The 23,769-nt window shown below is 36.7% G+C and overlaps 1 protein-coding gene across 2 annotated transcripts in view; it reads left to right on the top strand.

Annotated features, from left to right (window-relative positions):
* Positions 1-22,265, top strand: part of ARFGAP3 (ADP ribosylation factor GTPase activating protein 3) — a 33,402-nt gene extending 11,137 nt beyond the window's left edge. For both annotated transcript variants that reach the window (XM_042835002.1, XM_042835004.1), the window contains exons 6-16: positions 1,336-1,417; positions 1,812-1,871; positions 3,540-3,586; positions 5,576-5,721; positions 8,789-8,914; positions 9,481-9,606; positions 14,766-14,903; positions 16,059-16,182; positions 17,543-17,633; positions 20,473-20,594; positions 21,191-22,265. In XM_042835002.1, the coding sequence (XP_042690936.1) occupies positions 1,336-1,417; positions 1,812-1,871; positions 3,540-3,586; positions 5,576-5,721; positions 8,789-8,914; positions 9,481-9,606; positions 14,766-14,903; positions 16,059-16,182; positions 17,543-17,633; positions 20,473-20,594; positions 21,191-21,208 (1,080 nt within the window). In that variant the 3' untranslated portion in view covers positions 21,209-22,265. The remainder of the gene's footprint in view (positions 1-1,335; positions 1,418-1,811; positions 1,872-3,539; positions 3,587-5,575; positions 5,722-8,788; positions 8,915-9,480; positions 9,607-14,765; positions 14,904-16,058; positions 16,183-17,542; positions 17,634-20,472; positions 20,595-21,190) is intronic.
* The last annotated feature ends 1,504 nt before the right edge of the window (positions 22,266-23,769 follow it).

Raw genomic sequence — 23,769 nt, 5'->3', positions numbered from 1 at the left:
GTTCCTAAAACATTGGTGAAGCAGGTGCTTTTTTTCCTCTCTGCAGAATTACATCCTCTTTGGAAAAAAATTAAATTATTTTAATTTTCTGCAGGCTGTTGCTGCTGTTGGTTTTTATGTGTTTGATCTTAGCTCTGCTCTGCTTTCCCAGTGCCTTTTGGTGATAGGTGCTGTGTATATTTTGGAGAGCAGTGTTTCAGAGACTCTCTTGACTCTGGTATTTGAAAAATACCCATGAAAGCAATCGAGACCTTAAACTTCCAATAATTAAGTTACTGCTACACTAATACTCCTAAATATTGCAACAATATTGAATATTCTGGCAGTAGTGTTTTCTAGTACATTTGCTGTCTGTGAACACCTAAAGCTTTTTGTTATAATCTAGGGTTTCACCAGAAGATGATCTGTTCTGACAGTAGAAAAATAATTAGTGTATTTTTATTTCCAAAAGGAACGTGGAGTAACACTTGCAAGGAAAAGCATAAGCTGAAGCAAGCTAGGGAGAAGGAGGGTTAAGCAGAGAACTGCTGTAAATATTTTTAGGCTGAGGACAAGAAGTAGGAACTTGATGCAAACCCTTTTGGGAGAATTTATGGGTCAGGTACAGTAAATTTTCAGAGCAGAGTTTTTGAATAGCTGAAAAGATAGGAGTTCAGAGACAATTAGTTTGTGTGCCTCAGGGCAAGAGATTCCTTGAGTGTGGTATTTTGAGAGGGAAATGACAGGAAGCTTTGAGGTTGAGGTTTTAAAGAAAAGCAAGCATGAACTGGCAAAGGGCTTGTAGAGGAAAAAAGGTAATATTAAGCAGGTATTATTGTGTCCAGGCCTCAGGCTTGCCTGGTGAGAAGGATTTGTCTGAGTGAAATGAAAGGACTCAAAGACTTTGGAGTACTGCTTGTAGTCAAAAAGTAAATGTTAGAAAATAAGAAGTATGAGAGCCTAGCGTGGGGAGAAGAGTTGGTTACTATATGTAAATAAATTAGAAATCAGATCTCATGTACTGTATAAATGTTAACAGTAAAAAAATAAATAAAAGAGAATGGCCAGCATACAGCGATGAAGTCTAGAATGTAATTAAAATGCATGTTGTTGTTTTGAATGGTAAACACTGAAATTTCCTGAGAGGTGGACTCAGATGCTCAGCAGTGCTTTGAAAACAGGTTACTTTTTAATAAAGGTAGACATTTCTTTTAATAGGTTTTAAAACTAGAAGCTATAGTCATAAGAATTCAATACTAACTCATCAGTGGTTCATGAGTACAGTGCTCGTATTTATTTGATGGATTCCATTTTGTGTGTGCTTCTGATTTTTATTTTTTTTAATTCAATATGAAGAATACAGAATGGGTATTATCAGAGCCAGAACCAGTTCCTCTACAACAGAAAGCTTCAGAAAACATCCTGGAAAGCTATGAAGGTATGATTGGTTCTTTGTTAACAAAAAAAATTTTGTGCATTTTCTGACAGTTTCTTTGTTTAGGCTCTCTTTACCTTGCTTCAATAGTTAAATCATCTAACCTTGCTAATAACTTCAGAATTTTGGGAAGGATTGTGTTTCTAGAAGGGTTGTGCTAGAATGTGTGGTGTTGCATGTTCCTTTAATAATGTTTAGTAGAAATCCAACTTAAAGTCTGGTTCAGAAGATTTCAGATGAATCTTTGGGTGACTGTTAGTAGCTGGTAAAGCTGTAACAGAAATGACACATTATGGTGCCTGTATCAAACTCTGAGGATGGTGAGTTGTGTTTTGGTATTTAAACATTATGATGAACCTTCTGGTATTCTTACCCTTGCTGTACATTATATTTTCAGGTGGACCAGAACATGGACCAAGTGTTGATTGCCTTAGTACATCACCAAAAGCCACATTAGGTAATGAGCATAAGCAGAAGACAGCAACCAGTACAGTGTACCTCTCTATGTGTTCTTACTCAGAATGTGTGACTGGGGAAGGATGTAGAAGTCTTACTTCAATATTCTGTACATGAGTTACTTTGAAACATCAGAATTTGTTTTACGACTTCTCTTAAATGCTGTATTCCACTAAAGAAATCAGGTTTAGTCAACAGTGTTCTGGTTTTATCTATGTTATCCTTGCTGACTTGGAGAGTTTAAATGCACCGAGTAATGTTGACCAGTAATGCTTTAAGTGTGTTAGCCACCTTCCAGTTCTGCATCTGTACACAGGTGGAGCACTGCTGTGAATAATGGCCTGCTTTTTTTGTTTGTTTGTTTAAGCAAGAACTTTATGTAAAGCAAGACTACAAGTTGTAGGTCCCTCTTTCTACCCAGACATAGGTTTGCTCCCTTTTCAGAAAACAAAACATAATTAGGCAGGAAAAATCTTGTATTTGTAATGTAAGATCTTCATTGTCTAGAATCTTAATTTGCATAACAGTAAGGAATATGTCTTTGTATAAGTTAAGAAGTTGAGGAAAGCAGAATAGAATTAAATACATAGGTGGTGTATCTTTTTTAGGATCACCCTGCAGGAGCCAGGAGTATTGATTTTTCAGCAGCACAGTGTTAGTAGAGAAGCATTGCTTGGTCTAGCTTAGTGCTTCAAGATGGCACGATCTTCATTGCTATTTTTGAGTTCACTTTTTTTTTAATGAGATGGAGACTAGAGAGTAGGAGAAAGAGTTATCTACATGTGCTACCTGTTTTTTCTAATTTTTATAGATAACACAGGTTTTCACAGAACAAGTGCTTTTCTTACTTGTTTTGAACAAGGCAAGTTCTATCTTACATGAAGAATCTCTGTTCTGTGTATTCTTGTTTAGTCTATTTCTGACTAAATTTCAACTCTGAGTTTCTCCTATATGTGTAAGCATTTAGTAGGAGTTGTTTGGAAACTAGTTAATTCAACTGCTAATGGCCTCATTAAAGTACCAGGATCAGAAGTTGCTTCAGACTTCATGAAGAGCAGGATGTAAATACATTTATTTTGTATGTTTCAAAGTCTAATACAGAGCATTAAGTCTGGAACTTGCAAACTTTATATGTAAGTCTAGACTTCTAGTAGTATATTTAGGCAATTGAGCAAAACTCTTCAGTTCAGTGGTAGAGTATGTTGTCACCTCTGGTGATGTTTGTGATTTTGTTGGTGTAGTTATGATGATACTGATTTAGTTTATCACTGGTTGTTTTAAACGTAGATAGTGCTTTTCTATCTAGTGAAAATTTTTCCTGGAAGTGATTTGGGATCAGGTAAACCTCTAGTATGATTCAGAATGGCAAGTCTGTGTACTAGTAGGTATCCAGAACCAAAAACTGAACTGTAATTTTATTCTTCGTAAGAATAGGCAAGAGGTACCATTATCCTCAATCAGAGGCTCTTTCTCACATTTTCTTGGCAATACTTACCACTCAGTTCACTGTTACTCAATTTAGTTTCTGAATCTCTTCATGAAGAAACTGTAATACTTTATGATAGTAAATTTGAAAACACATCTTGAGACTGAAATTGTAGAAATTATCTTTTGCAGTTCTGAAATCAATAAAAGTGTATGTCGAGTAATGTACATTTCATCATTGCAGAGAACACCTCCTTTATAAAAAAGAAGCCGAATCAGGTTAAGAAAGGGGTAAGTCTATATAATTAATATTTTTATTTCTCTTCTGCATTACAGACCTGTGGAAATAGTGAATTACAATTTGGAAATGTATTATGTGAGTTAATACTAAACAGTACATATATCAGTAACAATTTATGGAACTAAAATGCAATAGAAAACTTACATCAAAACAAGTAATGATCCATTGCAAAATGAATAGGTCCAACTCAGATGATTTTCTGATTGTTAAGATGAATTTGTCTGACAGATTACTGATTGCTGTTGTTCTGTAGCAGAGTACTTAAGATGCTTGAGGAGGTTTCTGATTTCAGATAAATTCTGACTGCATTTGCGTACTTGCAGCTTATGGCACTGTCTAGACTTTTACACCTGCTGTCTTTTAAAAATAAGTAAAATAAAAGTGTCAAAGCCTGTATTGATACATAGGCTTCATTCACAACCATTGTGTCTGCAACTTCATCCTTTAATGTGCCCTGTAACCTTTCTTCTTTCTTGTCAGATATATTGACTCTGGATTGACTTCTTTAGTCTTTCAACAATATTAGTTGACATTTGAGTTCTTTTTGTAGCAAATCCTGAAAACAGAGGCATTTCCAATAGCTCTTTTAAGTGGCTAAATATGCATGCATGGCTTAATATGTCAGTATAAGGTGAACTTGAGACATTCAGGTTTTTATTTGTGTAGCAACTCTCATCTAGCATCACACCGCAGTATGGCGCTTTGTTGTATTTATAGATAACTTGCAGCTGCATTCAGTTGGAAATAGTTTCAGGATACTTTAGAGAGTTGTTTATGGATTGGATCCCAACGCTTTTTTAGGCATCTGGCCTTTGTACAGAAGACGTGAGGAGCTGAGTGATTGTTCAAGGAACTGAAAACTGAGCCAGATATTTCAGAGTTGACTCGGTGTATTCAGGGAAAGCTAAGTTTTGGGAGTATAGCTCACAATTCCCAGTAAAATATGCCTAATAATAGGCTACAAGGATGTCATGTTACAGGGAGTCACTACATTTAGGTTTGGCTAATGTACTTCTCCGTACATTACATCCATTGGGTCAAACGATTGAAAAGATTGAAACATACTATTCATTGCTCCCACTAGAGGGCTCCAGTATACAAGAGGAATTTCCTGTTTATTCCAAGTGGCTGACACAGCTATGTTCTCTTAGAGATAAAAGAATGTAATTGGGTTCACAGGTGCACGTGCATTGTCAGAGCCTAAAACTGTACAATTCTGTGTGTACGTAGGCCAGAGCTCTTAGATGAGGACTTCATGATGTTAAGATAGGTATATTGGGAAAATTAATATTGCTGTAGTGTTGCAGATGAAGAATTGAACACATGGGTGACTGAGAGCAGCAGTTTGAGTGTTTTGTTGTTTCTGAATCTACATAATTTTGTCTGTTCAAATTGGTAGTAGTCTGTGTTTTTTAAATAACTGATGAGCAGAATGAAAGGATTTGTATTCATGTTTTGAAGTAATGAGCTAGAAATAGATTTATTTTAAAAGAACCATCGCAAAACTGTGACCTCTTTAACTGATGTGTCTAAATAAAAACAAAAACTTGCTGTGCTTTGTTATATGCAAATACTAATTGTGCATATAACTTTTGCATATAATTTGCATATAATGTTGAATACACTTATATACAAAACTTGTGTATTGCTATCTTATGGTTAAATACCTATGTACACATTCATTAAAAATATGAGTAAATCAGTCCTTACTACTAAGACTGGCCAGTAAGAACTATTTCAAAAATCTTAGTCACTTCTATAACTTCTGTAATTATGAATTAAGTGAATGAGCATCAAATGGTTCAGGTGCAACAAAGTTTATCATGTTATTGTTATGCAGCATAATCATTATTGATGTTGCACTGTATATTCCCTAACAGAGTGTAGTATTTGTTGTTGCTTTCAAAATTGATTCTTCAGTATTTTCTCAGTTGTAATCATGGGTCTTCTTTATTTTTAATTTTTTTTAATGAATCAAGCTTGGTGCCAAAAAAGGTGGTTTGGGAGCACAAAAAGTCAGCAGCCAAAACTTTAATGAGATTGAAAAACAAGCACAAGCTGTAGATAAAATGAAGGAACAAGAGGATCTTCATAGCAGTAAGAAAATAGAGATGGAAGAGCCACTGTAAGTATGAGTTGTATATACAACGGTAAAATGCAGCGCCTGATTTGTTGTTAATGAATTAACTGTCAGCGTTTTAAATGCTGCCAAAGCACTACTTTTGCTAATAAAGCTTTAGTTCTTAATTCAGTGAAGATCCCCAAATGTGAGTGGGATGTGTCAAAAAGTAATTGCTCCATTGGCCGTGTTACCAGATGAGACTCTCACCTCTTGAACTTTCTTTATTCAGTACTTGTTACGGTAGTTCGTTTTGGTAGTTATGTAATTCATTTTGCTTTGGTGTAATGAAGCGTATAAACATTGTAACAGACTCACTGATTGCTTAGGAATCATACAGGTGCTCTGTATTATTTGTGTATGTATTGGGTAAAAGTTTTGCTGTCAAAAGCAGCAGGTTGGTTAAGTATGGCTAGAATTGCCTGCTTAAGTTTAAGCTGTTTTATACAGAAGCTGCCTTCATTTTCATAAGAACTTGTTTTTTGTCAGAGGCCCCAACTCTGTTGGTCCATCCTCAGTAAATAGGCTGCAGCTTTTATTCTTAGCATTACATCTGATAAGAACTAGGTTGCCTCATTTTAATAAACTGTTGAGGAATTTTCTGTGTATAATTGCAATTGCAAAATGAGAAGATCACTTGGAATTCACGATACCAAGCTTTTGGGCCTACAATCTGCTTCATGGTATTTTTGCATACATGTTACATGGCCTCTGCAAAAATGGATGTTTTGTGTGCATCAAAAGTATTAATCACAAAGGGATCGTTTGGTTTTTTTCTGAGTATTCTGAGTATTCTGACAAAAATCACATCCTTCATCGATTGCCAGAAATTGCCAGTAAACTGAATTGCAGGAATGTGTTGCTAAATAAAAACGAAAAATGATAGTTCATTATTAATTATTAGTATTCTTTAATGATAATCTTTTAAATGATATTATGCAGTTTGGAAGAAACTCACGTTAGTGATTCTGTTTTTGTGTCAGAAACATTTGTCGGTACCTGATGTGTATCGGTCCACTGCAATATTTCTGGGCTAGCTAGAACCCTCTAGGAGTGTCTGTAAGTGCAAGGGATGCACATAGACCTCAGTTTATGTATCCGATCTCAGTAGGGGCAAGGAAACGTTCACTACAGATTAACTTTTTGGGTTTTTAACTGTAGATGGCAGTGTATATCAAAATTAAAGAAGAATGAATACTTCTAAAGTTGTGCATGCCTCCAGCTAATTTGTGTGGTTTTCGTTTTAAAATCTAGTAACTAATGAGTGAGTAATGAGCTTTAGTAAATTATTTAATTGTGACTTTGTTACATGTTTGGAAATTATACTTTTGATGCTTTCTTTTTAGAAAGAGACCTAAGATTTGAAACTTAAAGAGTAATTTTGTAATTGGTACACAGTTTCTTCATTTTCTGCTGTGCAGTGACAAAATAATAGACTGCTAGAGTTACTATAAAACTAATAGGTATAATGATGATTTTTAATCTGCAGAAAATAAGAGGTTTTTTATGTTCATTAAATAGATTTCATGAAACAGACTGCTATCTTTTTATTTAAGTAAAGTGCTGAATAGATTTCTTTCAGTATCAGTATTAAGCTGAACTTTAGAAAACATTTCCCATTTTCTCTATAATGGTTGGTTCTAAATAGTAAGAATTGATTAAGAACTTTCCTGGATATATTCTGTAGTTTGATGATAAGTTTTTCAGATTTTACTGATTTCAAAAATCATTCAACATGTGACTGACATTTATTGTTGCCAGCATCTGAACGTAAGCCATAATGCATTTTAGTTCTGAATTAAGGCCTTCTGAAGGGCCAATCAAAGGATATCCAGTCATCCTAAGTTCAGGTGCACAACCTCTGTCTTTCAGTAGTCTGCACTGTCCAGCAAGATATGACCTTTGTTAGAGGCATCTTGTACTGCTGTTTAAAATTAAGTAAGGGCACATGGGGCCTGATGAAGAGCAAGACCAGAAGAGCCTGTTTCAGTAATCAAGTGGCTTTTCTTTTCATTCCTGCTTCCGTATAAAATGGATGGAAAGTTAGAAGGAAAATGTGTTGTTTTCAACTTAGATATTTCCCTTCTACTTGCAACAGGAAGTCTTACAGGTATCTACAAGTAACATCTAATTCCCATTTGCTTTTCTTCTGATAGTGTTCATTTGTACTTTATGACAGACACAACCTATGAATTAGATATTGTTGTGTTCCTCATTAAAATTACTCTTTGTATCCCTTTTAAACTAACAAATTAGATTTAAGCAGTGTTCCTACAGTTCTGTAATCATGATTTAAAAACTCTACCTACTACATTGATACTGCTGGGAAAATACTGTTTTGAAGTTTAGAAAGGCCCATGGCATCTCAGCTCTTACTGTATTTGAATTACAAGGATGTTTCAGGTGACAAAATACGTTGCTTGTCATGGAGTAAATACATTTTGGATGCTCCAGAGATTCCATACTAGAGAATATATTTGATGTTGCAGCTACAAAGATTCTCTTCCCTCTTCTGAGATTCTTTTTCTGGGACAGAGAAGAGCAGCATCAGCAGAGGGGAAATGTAGTCTACCTCTACTAAAAGTTCCTCAAGTATATATAGCAGGCGTTAAAACCATTAGGAGCATGTAGGAAGATATAGCAGGGCCAAGGAGTGCTCTTGGGGAGCACATTACTAGTGTTGTATTGAGGATACTGTAATGTATCAGAGTTGGATGATTTTGGTAATTATTGGGAAGCAGGTACCACTATGACAGTGGTTGACTTGATGGTAGAGCAAAACAGTACCCTGAACTTTATCAGTAGAAATTTTTACATATCTTTTGAAGGAGAAAAACAACAACAACAACAACAACAACAAAATACCCAACCATACTCAGAGTACTGTTCAAACAGTATTCTCTACCACATTTTTCCCATTCTTATAGTTGGAATGTGATCTTGTTAATAATGAATATTTTCAGTAAACACAGAAAACAAGATACAGTTGTATAATACGCATTACCTGTTTTCTATCAATATTACTATTTTAAAATGATTTTACATTGACATTTAACTGTATGTTTTGTTCTAGTGTATCATCTTTACGATTGGCCTACAGAGATCTTGATATTAAAACAAAAGAAGAAAAGTTAAATCTATCTGGTAAGAAGAAAAATGAACTAGAGAGGCTTGGCATGGGATTTGGCAGCAACAGAAGGTATGTGAGGTTCTGTACCCTGTGTTTAAGTAGACCGTGATTTTATGCAAATAGTCTTGATTTTACTTTTGAAATGAAAAAATATACTGAAGTGTTACGGAAATGCAATTGTCAAACAATGGAGTATTTGTCAGAGAAAGGGGTAGGAGTTTTAATTTTCCAGACAGATGCTAACTTAAATTGTACATTGTCTGTAGGATTTTTGAGTTATTTAGCTGTCTGTGATGAGGGTAGCGGGAATGTCTTCTTGAACACTACAAACCTAAGCATAGTCTACCCGATACGTGCCAAAACTCTGAAAAATCATATGGCTCTTTTACAGCTGTTGGAATGCTTTGTATATTCAAAAGTCTTGTCACTACTTCAGAGAACTGTAGCTGAGCTTTCAAAGGCTTCTTTACTTTTTAAATTCCCCATTTCTTCTTAAATGTTTATAGAGATTTTGCAATGACAGCAGGCTTCAGAGACTGCACAAGGGCTTTCATTATTTATTTATTTATTTTAGGGTGTAGGCTTTGTCATCTCTTCACATTATTGTTATTTTTTTTTTTTTTCACTTTCCACAGTGGCATTTCTCACTCTGTCATCTCAGATATGCAGACAATAGAACAAGAAACACCAACAGTTGCAAAACCAAAGAAAAAGTACATAGATGATGCAGAAGACTCCTATTTTTCTTCTTCTAGTTCAAGGTAATGTATTGGCTTTATGTTTTGAGTGTATGCAAGTTATGTATTTCAGTGTATGCAGTATATTTGAAACAAGGTAAATGTTCACAAAGTGTTCATGAATGTCAGTAGGTGCCATTTTTTCCATATGGAGGAATTTAATAACACAGCTTTGCTTCATACCCACTTCCATGTCAGGCACCATGTTGTCAGACTGCCCCTCTGCTGCCATCTGTCACACAGCAACAAAATGCAATGGAATATCTGTGGGAAGGTCCAGCCTCTACTGCCATTCCACCAACAGCCACCTCTGACATCATGAGCCAAAGTCATAAAATACGAGGCATTACTTTCTGAGTAGCCTTTGTAAATATAGAATATAGTTAATATATGTAAATAACAAAACTTATTTTAATTTTTGATATTTTTATATTAAAGCATATAAAGAAGAGCAACAAAAATGTGGAATTAGTGGGATTTTTTCCTTACTGTAGGGAAACTATGTTCCATTTCTGAAGTCACAGTTAATATATTTATGTTGACAGTTAATGTATCAAAAATCCGTAAACTTATTTGCCATAACTTGAGTCAGCACTGCACTGTGCCCACCTCATGCCCTCGTTTCAGACCAGATAGGGATAATCGCTCACTGATGTTCGGTTGGTGCTGAGTGACTGTTGTGCACTTGGGCCAGAGTGGGTCAGAGCCACCACCACAATGGTACAGGGCAGAGGGTGGCTGCATTGTTAGCTTTGTTGGTCCACATACAGACCATGGGTTGGGCATACTTCTTTTACTTTAGAAGTATTTTACCTCTTTCTTTTACTTTAGAAGTATTCCCCTTGTTTCATTGCTATCAAATTGCATGAAAAGTCAGTCTCCCACCTATTCTTAAGTTCCCTTTAGGTACTTGAAGGCCACAATGAGGCCTCCCCGGAGCATTCTGTTCTTCAAGCTGAACAAGCCCAGTTTCCTCAACCTGTCTTCATGAGAGAGGTACTCCAGCCTTCTGATCATCTCTGTGGCCCTCCTTTGGACCTGCTCCAGCAGCTCCATGTCTTTCTTGTGCTGGGGGCCCCAGGTCTGCATGCCCTCGTGAGGGCAGAACAAAGGCCTCCCTTTGCCCTGCTGGCTACCTCTCTTTTCATGCAGCCCAGGATACAGTTGGCCTTCTGGGCTGCAAGTGCTCAGTGGTGGCTCATGTCAAGCTGTTCATTCATTGTGCCAAGTCTTTCTGGGCAGGGCTCTCCTCAATGAGTTCTCCTTGTCAGTGCAAATATGGGATGGCTCCAGCTCAAGTACAAGCGAAAAAAGCTTGCGCTTTGCCTTCTGGAACCTCATTTGGTTAACATGGGCCCATTTTTCAAACCTGTCTAGATACCTTTTATGGCATCCCTTCCTTCTCTTCTGTCAGCTGCACCATGCAGCTTGGTGTCATCAGCAAACTTCTGGGGATGCACTCAATCTCACTGTCTTTGTCACTGATAACAATGCTGAAAAGCACAGCTCCCAAGACAGACCCGTGGAGGACGCTACTAACCACTGGCCTCCACCAGGTTATAAGACCACTGACAGCAGCCCTCTGACTGTGGCCATCCCACCATTTCTTTATCCATCCTGTAGGCCAGCCTTCAAATCCGTATCTCTCTAACTTAGAGACAAGGATGTGATGGGGACCATATCAAAGGCTTTGCACGAGACCAGGTAGATGACATCAGTTGCCCTTCCTTTGTCCACTGATGCTGTTACTGTCATAGATAACCACCTGACTGTTCAGATGTGATCTGTCCTTGGTGAAGCTGAGCTGGCTGTCTCTTATCATCTCTGTCTTGGCATGTGCCGTAATGTAGATCTCAGGAGGATCTGCTCTTACTCAGTTGTTTGTTCACCAATACCCTCAAGTTATTCTGTGTAGGACTGCTCTCTATCCACTCATTGCCCAGCCTTTATTCATGTTTGGAATTGCCCCGCTGCATGACCTTATTGTTGGCCTTGTTGAATTTCATGAAGCGTGCATAGGCCCCTATTTCAAGCCTTTTAAGATCCCTCTGCATAGCATTCCTGCCCTTCAACGTAATGAAAAGAAGCTACATTTTTTCTGAGAAGTAGTCTGAATTCTGTGGTACTTATAAGTTTTGTCTCACTGGTTGTCCAGTCCTGTCCAGTCTTTATTTGTCAAGAGTTGCTGTACAACCTTTCATTGACCATATGCAGAATCTTAGTTAATATTTGTTTGTTTTGTGGAACTTCAGTGTATCTTCAGTGCTCAGTTGAGAATTAAATAAATATCAAATTCTGGTACAAGGTTGACTGCTGTTGGAATCTTTTACCTAAAAGCATGCCAAATGCAGAGAAGTAAACCTTGATATATTGTGTGCTAGATGAAATAGGCAGATGTCTGCAGTCTTATAATACAAGACTTTGTCTTTAAACATAAAATTAAGAAAAATCCGAGACAAAAAAGTTTGGGTCAAAAATACACTGCAAATTTTGCTGGGAAGGAGACAGCAAAGTGCTTGACAGGCATTAATTGCATTCAGACAGCTGGACTGATAGAAACAAGTGGTCCTTCTGTAAACTTTATTGAATTGCTGCCAAAGTAACATGGAAAATTGTACCTAATTACTTGTAGGTGGGTAAATAGAAGTGCAGAGGCTTTTATGTCATTACTTTGTTGTGTAATCACTAGCAACAGAATTGCAAATACGATACCAAGCAAACTGGCAGCAGTCTTCTAAAATGAGACATGTATCATCTCAGTGCTCCTCTGTTTATTTGTACCTTGAAAAGGAGCTGTTACTGCTCTCAAATTATTTATAAGTCTACTAGCAGAGAAATTATGAATTATGGAAGAGGCTTTTTAATGTGTTTTGGTTCAATAATTAGAAGGTAAATTGTGACTTAGCTGCTTTTGACTCTTGTGCATGCTGTAGCAGTAGTAGAATCTAATTGGAGTTGATAAACAAATTCATTCTTTTTAGAGAAAGTGTCAAATTGTTGGACTTGGTAGGGTTTTTATTTATTGCAAGTTGTGACTTTGAAATAGAGGCAGAGTAACTTTACTGTCATCTCAGTATGCAGCAAAAAGCAAAATAATCATGCTGGATGTTAGTGCCATGCTGGTGCATATCTGTAAATCAAGCAAGATAAATACCTTAAGATTTTATTACGTAATTAAAGCCTCTCAAAATTCTTGGATTAGTTTTGTTTTGTTTTTTCCTACATTTAAAAAATGTTTATTAACATAATAATGTAGGTTTTTTTATATGTGTGGGTTTTTTCCCTCTCTGATTACTGAAGAAATATTTTGTAAAGTTAGGAAAATCTGAAAGGGAAAGGTGAAGAAATAAGTCATTTTATTTAAAGTAGCTCATGAGTAATCCCTTTCCAATCCTGTCGTTTTGATGTTCTTTGAGGGATTAGGTTGCTTCACCTCTCTGTCCTCATACCCCCACTTGTTATTATGCATTCCTATAGAACTTTGGAAGACTAGCATCACTCTCTAGGTGAGCATCTCGTAGATTCTACACGTGTTTTTCATACTCCTCTTCTACATCCCGCTGCCACAGGAACATTTGACACAAAGTGAGCTGAAAGGCCAAAGGAAAATGGTTGTAGGAAAGCATATAGCAAACCTTGCCATATTTCTGAGCTGTTGAGAGCGAGATCAGCAGCTGAGTGAGGCAGTTTGGAAGACAATCTTCCCTCTGATGCTCTGCCACTTCTGTCTGGGAGTTTCTGCCTTCCTTTTATTCTATGAGGTGTTCCACTGAAAACAAGCTAGAATCACAGTAACAGGAAAAGATTGAATTAATATAGTGATGTGCCCCAAAGAGTGATATTTCTCCTTTCATTTCATTTTATATTGATGACTTTCTGTGGATTTTCCAGCTGTATCCATATAGTGGAGAGATTAAAATAGTGCTTTTAGCAGGAAAAAATGCCCTCAAAAATACATTGCATGTAACATCCACTCTGTGAGATAAAGTTGTGAAAATGAAGATTGCATCTCAGTGAGTCTCATTTCTTGGTGTCTATTGGGAGAGAAAGGGAGAGATTTCTGCAGAAGTTAATCACACTGTCCTTGCTCTTTTACATGTACAGTGGTGGGAGACTTCACTGAAGGTGTCACATTTCCCATCAACAGCAAAAACAGTGTCCTGACTATTTACAACACAAACAGAGCATGTTTTTCAAATGGCTCTTTTCATGAAATGTGGGTCCTGGCTTTAATGCCTTCTTTTGTTTTGGTCGTCTTACCCCTATCCTAGTCGTATCCAAAGTTAGGATTTAAATTTAGCCACAAAGAAAAACGCTCAGTGTTTAGCATTTAGATACGTTTTTTCCCCCAAGTGTTAGCCAGGCTTCTTTAAACATATGTAGATAATCATATATAAGGGGAAATGCTCAAGATAAGATACCCTGTCAAACGTGCTTCAGTTTTTTTTCCTTTTCTTTCTGTTTTTGTGTTCTCTGCAGTTTTGATATGCAAAAAGATTCTCAGTTGTTGAAATGAGACTGATTTTCAAGAAATAGGTTCTTTATCATTGTTTAATAAAACATGTTACAAAGCTCAGAAGTTTCATAGTAATCTTTGCATACAAAAATGTACAGAACCTGAGGTAAGGGCTTTCCATACAGCTTTGAATTTTGTTTGTTAATGCTGCAGAAAATGGGAGCAAATTCTCTTGCTGGAGATAGATTTGTACGTAACTGTGAGATCAGCCACTGTCAGCTCTAATTAGAAAAAATTTCCTGCATGTGGACCCACAGCACCATCAGATGGCATGGGTTAGGTACATTTGGATGTCTAAAAGTGCCTTGAAAGTGGTGGTGGCTTTATTTGGAGTGTGAAGAGCACCAAGTGTTTATGAACAGGCTGGCTTGTAGGGTTGTCATGATGCAAAACCAGTGCTCACAGGGCTTGTTCTGAAGGATTTCTCTTATGTCAAGTAGGTGTCTTGACAGTGTTTTTTTCCAAGTGCTTTGCCTGACCCTAAAACAGATGGAATACTTAAATTAACAAAATCTTTGTTCTGCTGTCTTTGATGGGAACAGATCTCTCTGGAAGTCCACACCGTATATTTGTGGCCACATCCAGCCTACAGGGAAGGTGAACTTTCCACTCAGTTAAGTGTAAGATTCTACTTTTTCACTATTTCTTTTTTTTTTCTTTTATTTAGGTACTATGATTCTTCAGATTTGAGAAGCAACACTTTCTCTAAATGGGATGACAATTCAGATCCTTTTTGGAAGAAGGAAAGTAATAGCAGAGATGTTGATATAATATTAACTCCGAAAAATACAGGCTTTTCAGAGAGGTATGCCAAGAAATACTAACTGATTTTTGAACAGGAAGTCCAAGCATGTTAATACAATTTGAATCCTGATTATAGTACTGCAATTTTTTTCTGACTAGAGGGAGAATTTGGTCACAGCTTTGATTATCAGGCAGGGAACCTGGCTGAGTTTTCTTTGTAAGCTGAATTTCGTGATCAGTATTTTTAAAAAAGTTATTGTCTGTTTTGATTTGCAGTGTATCTACTGGAGGTAGTTTCCAAAGTATTTGCAGCAAAAGGGTGGTAGGCAAAATAGAGAATGACTCATATTTGAGTGTTTTGAGTACGTGCTTGTTTTACTCCTTTGTGTATTGTCTTATGAACCAAGTAGAACCCAGTTACCGAAGGAGTGAAACTAAGCTCTTGGGATCAAGATATCATCACAGTTAGGTCTGTTGTCTCTTTGATAAGAGATGAATGTATTTCTTTTTGTGACAGCTGTGTTTTCATGTTTTCAATAAAATGGAAAATGCAAGAATGTGGGCTTTTGTGTGATTGCCAGCTGTATTTGCTTCTGTTCTTATTTAAAACAATTTTTCATTTATCTGTATGCTTAATGTAACTTTTTTTTTTTTTTAAGACAAACATAGTCTTTCTTAAAGACTGGACCATACATTCTGCACAAAATAGGCACTGATATTGTTCATAACGCTGTTAGTTTGTTATTTAAGCTTCTTTTTTTCTTTAAAAAAAGTTATAAACATATGCATGTTTGCTGAGATAAAAGGCCGGATCTTTTCATACTGTTTGGCTTAAATGTGAATTTCACTGATGTTGTGCTTTTAAGTGGGTTTGTTTTTCTTTTGGGGTTTTGTAGAAATATCCTGTTTTTGTTGATGTAATTTTGGCTTACTTTTTCAGTGAGCTCTAAAAATAAAGATGGCAGGATTCATGAATCAGATGCTATAAGTTCATTGTCTTGTAAAACTGTCACTGAAATTTTATTTGCTGCTATATCAGACTAGTTATATAGTCCTGGATTTATGCTGATTTAATTTCTACGTGCTGCTATTTTATAAATCACAATTATGCTTCTGGACTTCAAAAAAAATGAAGATGGTAGTGCTTCTTATTTGATTTAGCATTCTGCCATGATATAAATGTAACACTGCTAATGCGTTCTGGTTTTTTTTCTAGGCCTGCATCTCGTCGTAAGCCTGAATATGAGCCGTCTTCAAGCACCGATGAGGCACAAAAAAAATTTGGCAATGTAAAAGCAATTTCATCAGACATGTATTTCGGAAGGCAAGATCATGCAGATGTAAGCTGGAAACAGTGATAAACCTTGCTGAATGTGAAAATATTGTTTGGCTGTAGAACAAGGTGTTGTTGTATATAAAGAGCAGGCAATAAATACTTAACAATCTGTAAAATTGTTACTTTTGTAGAGTTATATTTGTTTGAAAATTTGTTTGATAGAAATAGGCAAGTCTCCAGTAACTGATGGTTTAGTATTTCTTCTCAAGGAGCTGAAAATGCTAGGAGGAGCTTTGCCCCCAGTATCATTCTTTTCTGGTAGGGGTGATAGATAGTCATTCAGCAGTCTTTGATTTAGAAAGAATCAGCCTGATGCTGGATGAAGTTCAGCTTCTTTCATTGCAGACAAAAAATCTGATGCTAACAAATTGTTGATGAAAAGGGCAGTCTCCTTATAATTGTAAGGCTAGGTAAGCTTATAAATTGATCAGCAAATAGCATATAATTGGATCAGCCTACAAATAATAATAAAACAAAAGCATTTATATTAGTTAGAATTTTGTAGACAAGCAATCACTTTAAAAAAAAATTTCTTTTAAAGAAAAAATAACGATGTAAACAGTGATGTAAAATGATGTAATCATTTTATCACCATTCCCAAGGACTTAGAACTGGGAAAAGTTTAATTAAAATCATCATTCAGCAGGGATAAGGCTTCAGGAAGACCTCGTTGTGACCTTTCTGTACACAGGAGGGTGACTCATGATCTCATAGTAATAGGACAAGGAGGAAGTGTTTTAAACTAAATGAAGGGAGGTATGAGGTGATAGGAGGAAAATTCTTCGCTCAGAAAATGGTGAAGCATGGAACAGGCTGCCCAGATAAGCTGTGGATGACCCATCCCTGGAGCCACTCAAGGCCAGGTTGGATGGGGCCTTGGGCAGCCTGAGCTGCTGGGTGGCAGCCCTACTAGCAGCAGGGGGGGTTGGTATTGGGTGGGCTTTAAGGTCACTTCCACCCAAACTATTGTATGATTCTATGATACAAGCGTGCTGTGATGTCAAAATGATGCTAACTGGAGTGTTTTTCATACCTACCCACTATTTCATATTTTTTGTTGTGATTTTTAATGATTGAATAGTGCACTGTCCTCTGCCTGGTCAGCAACATAAACTTTTTTTAGGGGAGCTAATAGTGAACTGGCCTCTCAGTGTTGCAGAGGAAGATGTCAGTCTTTGATCTGTTAAGAAAAGAGTTGAGGGGAGGACAAGCTCATGCTGTATAAGCTACATGTAATGTGACGGTAGCTTTCAGAATGGTCAACTTCAGATGGGTTTTTACTTTTTATAATCTCGTTATTTTACATCAGCTCTCAAAATGCCAGCACGCTGTTAAAATACTTTTTCTTCTCAATTCTTTTGTAGTATGAAGCTAGGGCTCGACTGGAAAGACTTTCTGGAAGCTCCTCTATAAGTTCAGCAGACTTGTTTGAAGATCAGAAAAAGCAGCCGGCAGGTACATACTTAACTGGGTGAGAAACTGTAGAGTGCTGTGGGATGCATTCCAGTACTCTGCTTCTAGTCATGGTGTTAGAAAGCTATTGCTGTATTCTGCAAAAAGTATGCAAAGTGCAGTATGCATTAATATTGCTAATAGATCAAGCAAGCAAGACAGCTGTAGTCATTTTTTCAAAATGTTCATTTATTAGATAAAAAGTTCCGTGTTTTCAGTTCAGTGACTTCAGTATTTTAGTATAATTTTTGTGACATATTGCTTTTTTTGTGTATGAAAACAAACAAAGAAGACCTGAAACCGTATAGTAATATCTTAAAAACAAAGGAGATGACACCTAAATTCAGGTAGTCTTTTGATGAGTTACCACATGCCACATGCATGCCACACATTGTAATAATAGTATTGAATCTACTTTGAACACTGGTCTTGCCAAATTGTTAAGGAAATGTTGCAAGTTATTTGTCTGTTGAGAAGGTTTGTTGGAGTACTTTAGGCTGGAGAGTACATATCATCAGGTTAGAAATTAAGTATTAAATAGACTGAAAAGTAGTGTTTAGGCTGTTGAAAATGTCTTTGTTTTTTAGCATGCTGCTAATAATTCAGCAACATAGTGTTGTTTCAAAATGGGCTCTGTCCTTTCTCAGAATATGACGTTTGAGGATTCTGCTCACTTATACACTAGGTGTATACATGATAAAATTCTCATCGTACTCTACATAAGGATACTCATAAGCAATTATACGAAGTTTGTTATGTGTATAGGAACTGTGCACATGTTTATTCATTACTCACTACTGGGAAAGTCTCTTAGGGCGTGTGGAGTACAGAGATTTCTAATAAAAGAATGCAAAATACTTTCCTGCATTTCATGGTTAGTTACTCACTGCGACTGGCATCCTTGCTATGTAATTCAACAGTGAATTTGAAGTTTCATTACAAAGTGGCTCAATTTCCTGTGTAGTTACTACACTTCTGAGCAATAAAAGTGAAGAAATAATACACCAAGAATTGTTAGTTCGTGTATTTTAAATTCACTTTATGTTCAGGCACTAGGATCTGTCTTTCCTGCTTGTTTTTCTGTTACAATCCCCTTCTCAAAGGTTATTTTAGATGGTGACCATTTGAGATATTTTACTGCACTCATAGGTTGTCTGTTGTTGGATTAATGCCAAGGTCCTGATCAGTTCCGTAAAATGAATGTAATCAGAAGACCGGAGGTTGGCAGCAAATGCACTTCTGTAATTCTGGGGTCCTTGCCAATATAGAGTCTTGAAACTAAAGTTGTTTTCATGAACGCCGCTGAGATTTTACGTCACCAAGTTTCAGGATACCTGTATTTACACAGAACACTGTTACCAAAAAGATAAGGCTGCAAAACAGAGTTTTTAGTTTGTATTCTTTTTAATACCTGTTACTTTTGAAAGATGGCATGTCAGGTCATTGACTTGCAAATGATGATTTTGAAAGAAGTTAGAAAACAAGGAGTTATCTACCTCTGTCATTTTGTGCAATTGTCTGGGAGTCTTGTAAACTAGAAAAGCAGGAGAAAAATCATTCGATTGAGAAGAGAGTAGAGCTTCATTCCCTTTGTTCATATATGTGATTTTTATTCCCATTGTTTTGGCTTTAATAGGAGAAAAAAAAAAAAAAAAAGCATGTGTTAAATGGAATGGATAAAGTTACAGTTCAGAAGTAGAGATATCTCAACGATAGTGAATTTTTGAATAGTGATTTTTTTGAAAAGGAGCAATAGGTGATGTGCCCATGTGCCATAGGAAGGTCTCAGGGGAAGGGAAGCTTGATGAATGTGAAAAGAGGAGCTGCAGGTTCACTCCGGGGGGGGGGAAGAAAAAGCAGCCAGAATATAGAAATACTGTTGAAAGCCAGTGTGTGGAAATGTTGTTGAAAGGAGTTACAGTTCTGAAGGATGTGGTGTCTGCAGCTGGATGAACTTGTGTGCAGGTTGATAACTGCGCACAACTTACCAGCTGTGCTCTGACTGACCAGAGGTACTGATTGGCTGCATGCCTGAGTTAGGGCGAGGGACCAGTCTTGATTTTGAAAATGTGCTTCCTCTCAGGAACCTTATTTATTCACGAGATCTCAGTTCTGCAAGAGCTCTTTCACTGACGTGTGTGTCCTTTACAGCACCAGAGGCTTGGAAGATTTCAAAATACTTTGCAGAATTTAGCATGACAGCAGTTCTTCTCACTGATGAGCATTTGACTGTAATTGTGTGTTAATACTTACCATGCCATTAGTTTTGAAACACCTTTGCTTTCTGCTGTCTTTAGACCAGTAGTTCTCATAACAGCAGTAGAGGTAACACCCTTTCTAAGAAAGGTTGGATTGCCAGCTTTGTTGGGGACTGTGAAAACCTGCTATGCAAATGACCATTGCTGTAATTCCAGAGAATGTTCAGTCTGTGGATACAGTAATGCAGAACAGCGAGCAAAGCATGTCCATGCATGCACACAAATAAGGTTCCTTACTTCTCATTCATCTCCAAATTGCAACGTAAGCACAGCTGTCCAGGATACAAGACATACCACTACAGCAGGTTGGAAGCACAGGATAAATCATGTTTCATCCAAACATATACTGCTTAACTGGGAATGCGAAGTGTAGAAAATGACAGACTGGGTGGAAATAGGAGCTAATGAAAAAATAAAAAGCAAGATGGATTTAAGAAATTTAAGATTTCGACCTACTGTTTTCTGTAGTGGTTATCAGATGTTCACCTTTAGTCCACTTAGTAGCATTTTGTACTTCTTACGGGAAAAAAGTCTGCTTTTTATACAGAATTGTTTTATTTTTGTCTGTGTGTTTGCCCCTTCAGGAAGCTACAACATTACAAACGTCTTGCCTTCTGCTCCTGATATTGCCCAGTTTAAACAAGGAGTGAAATCAGTGGCTGGAAAGCTTTCTGTACTCGCTAATGGAGTCATGACATCTATACAGGTTAGCAAAAAATATCTTACACTTCAGTTAAAGTTGTCTTGTAGGCATCTAATGTCATAGATCCTGCTGTGAATTATTTTTGGGAAGAAAAGAATGGACTCAGTTTTGAACTTCATAGACCTGCCAGGATTGACAGTAGTTGTTTATAATCTTAGAGGGAAATCTGTAGCTTACTGCACACCTTCTTTTTGTTTCTTTCCTTGCAGAGAGTGTTTTTTCTGAAAACCTAAACAAAAATTCCATTTGTTTGCTGTTGTCTTGCTGTTATAGTTCCTAACTCTGGTATTGCTTCTGGTTTGACAGTAGTACCTTAGATCTATGCACAAAATTCAGGCATCTTATCCTCCACCATGTAAAGCTTTCCTGCAGTTTGTGCTTCCTATATGAGGGCGATGGGAGCTATTTTATATTTGAAAATCAGGCTAATTATCTCTCGGTTTAGCTGCAAGCTCCAGTTCTTCAAAACAGTGCCCAATTTTCTTAAAGAAAGATTTTAAGAATTCAACTACAATTTATTTCACTAATGTAAGTGAAACTGATTTCTTTCAGTGGAAAACATGCTCATGCCTGTTTTTTTTTGTTTGTTTGCTTTCTAGGATCGATATGGTTCTTAACAACTTGCGTATCAATTAAGTACACTAAAGAAGAGTTTCTCTTCAGATGCACAAGTAATCACACTGCTGATTTGAATAAAGGTTGCCTTAAGACTCTTAATGTCTCTAATTGTTCCAGCCTATTTTTGTGCAGCTTTCTGGCGCAGTGTCTTTTTATTGCTATTTTGTCTTCACAGAGCAGAAATTATGTAGCAACTTGTTACATTGCATATGCTTTTATTTTCCTTTTCCTTGATGGTCTTGTATTTCTCTTAGTGACCTTGATGTTAGATGTTGGGAGCTTTGTATTATTACTGCTTTTGTCTGCGAGGCAAGAAAGGATGAGCACATAATTGGAAATGAGCTTTCCCAACAGAAACCTCTGTGCAGCTGTATCCTCAGTTGCCAGACATAACGTATCTTCTGGCTGTCTCACAAGCTGTGGAGAAGAAAGTAAGCTTATGCTGAGATTGTATTTAGTGGTCTGTAGCAAAACATAGAGTGAAGTTAAACCTGCGTTTATCAGGAAGTAGAAGCTCTTGCAGTAAATTGATGTGCATTGAAGTGATGGGGGATTAATGTTTTAAAATTACATTTGTGCAAGAAAATGTTATACTTAATGTGAGGTATAGGGGAGATGAGGCACCTGGTATTTTGAATAATAGATTTCATCCATTTAGGAGAACAAGCTATTTATTCCTGGTTTTGAAAGTCATAAAAAAATTGCAATATGGAATCCTTAAGTGCTTTAAAAACAATCTGTATTGTGTACAAATTGAAAAGACTTTAAGTATATAAGGAGCCTAATAGAGTAGTTAGTAAAATACTTGTTAAAATTTTCAGAACAATCGCAGTTTTTTTGATAAATAACGAATTTTTGGATGAGGAAATATAGTAGAACTGTGTTTTAGACAGTTTGGATTTTTTTGTTGATGACATCTTGTATAAAAATGATCAGAACTTAACGGAAAAACCTCACAACCAACAATGAGCTCAAGCTAATTCTGTTCTGTACCTTTGATTCTTAATTCAAATTTGTAAACTGCTGATATCTAATAAAAAAGAAAATTGGTATAAACTGTTTTTTTTTTTCTTTTTTTTTTTTTAATTAAATTCATATATGCAGACACCAGTCTCCAGCTTTTGAATACTGCCATCTGTATTCCATATAATGATCTGGTAAAATTAACCTTCCATTTCAGTTAGTGAAACTAACTTTCTTATTAAATTGCTATAGCAATAGAAATCAAAGCAACAAGTGGGATGGAAAAGAAAGTTTCCGTATTCAAATGTGGTGGAAGTACAGTTCATGTTATGTGGATGTATTTGTTTTTCTGTTTCTCAGTGCCTCTTGTATTTAACTCTCACTTCTTCTAACTTCTTCTCTCACAGCTGTTCAGATTTAAGCTGAAAATGATGATTCTTTTCTGAGAATAGAAGTATTTGTCCTGCTCAGTTGTAGAGCTTTTACACTTTGTTTTTTCCTTTCCCACTCTATAAGATGATTTTGCCTAATGTAAAGAGAAAATGCTTTATTACACGTAAAAAATGGTCTTATTTTCAGATTAGCAGTCAGCTGCACCCAGTGACTTGAAGAAGAGCTGCTCTTCTGAAAACTAATCTGCAGGTTTAGACATTTGTATGTGGATAAAGTTGCCGTACTTCAGGCAGTGAAGTATAATAAAATGCAGTTCTATCCTTGCCCCCACCTCCATCCTGTCCCATCCCCTCTTTTGGTTTCTCGTATTTTAAACATGTAAATGAGATCACCTACATGTTTGGGTTTTTGTAATCATTGTAATACAGCAAACCACTTACAGATGGAAAAATGTGGGAAAAAATGGTGTTTTCAGTACAAAATAACAAATTACTGGAGGAAACAATTGCGGAGTTACCTTATGTGCCATAAAGCAAGTGTAACTTTGTATAAACTTCTGTGTAATTGTATAAACTTCTCCCTTGTGCTGCAGTCTGGGGAATGCAAAGTGTTGAACAATTCAGTATTTTCAGAAATACTGTCTAGTTTAACATCATTTGGATTTATGCCTTCATTTATTGTTGCAGGTTCTCTATGGCAACCCATTTCCACTAATTCTTTCTCTTGACGTAGTGACTGGATGTGTAGCTCTTAACCTCTAATGCACCTCTTTTTGTCATTAATAAACCACTGAGGTGTCACTGTTTCATCAAGTGGAGGTGGGGAGGATTGCCATGTACACTGGAAGAGCCAACTTTAACTCCTCAAGTTGAATAGCATCATAGAATGGCTTGGCTTGAAAGGGGCAGTGAAGACTATCCAGTTCCAACTCCCTTCCACAGGCAGGGCTGCCCCCCACTAGTTCTGACTGCTCAGGGTTCCATCCAACCTGGCCTTGAATGCCTTCAGGGATGGAGCATCCGCAGCTTCTCTGGGCAGCTGTGCCAGTGCCTCACTGCCCTCTCAGTAAAGAATTTCCTTCAAATATCTAACATCTCTTTTTTACACTTTAAAAGCATTCTTCCTTATTCTATCGCTGGTAGACTGTGTAAAAAGTCAGTCTCTGTCTTGAATATAAGCTCCTTGTAAGTACTGAAAGGCGATA

The sequence above is a fragment of the Centrocercus urophasianus genome, unplaced genomic scaffold (genome assembly GCF_019232065.1).
Source record: "Centrocercus urophasianus isolate 14NV4802_14NV808 unplaced genomic scaffold, USGS_Curo_1.0 seq_5, whole genome shotgun sequence".
In the NCBI taxonomy this organism is placed as follows: domain Eukaryota; kingdom Metazoa; phylum Chordata; class Aves; order Galliformes; family Phasianidae; genus Centrocercus; species Centrocercus urophasianus.
Note: the sequence above shows the minus strand (reverse complement) of the source record. Positions and strands in the feature narration are given on the sequence as shown.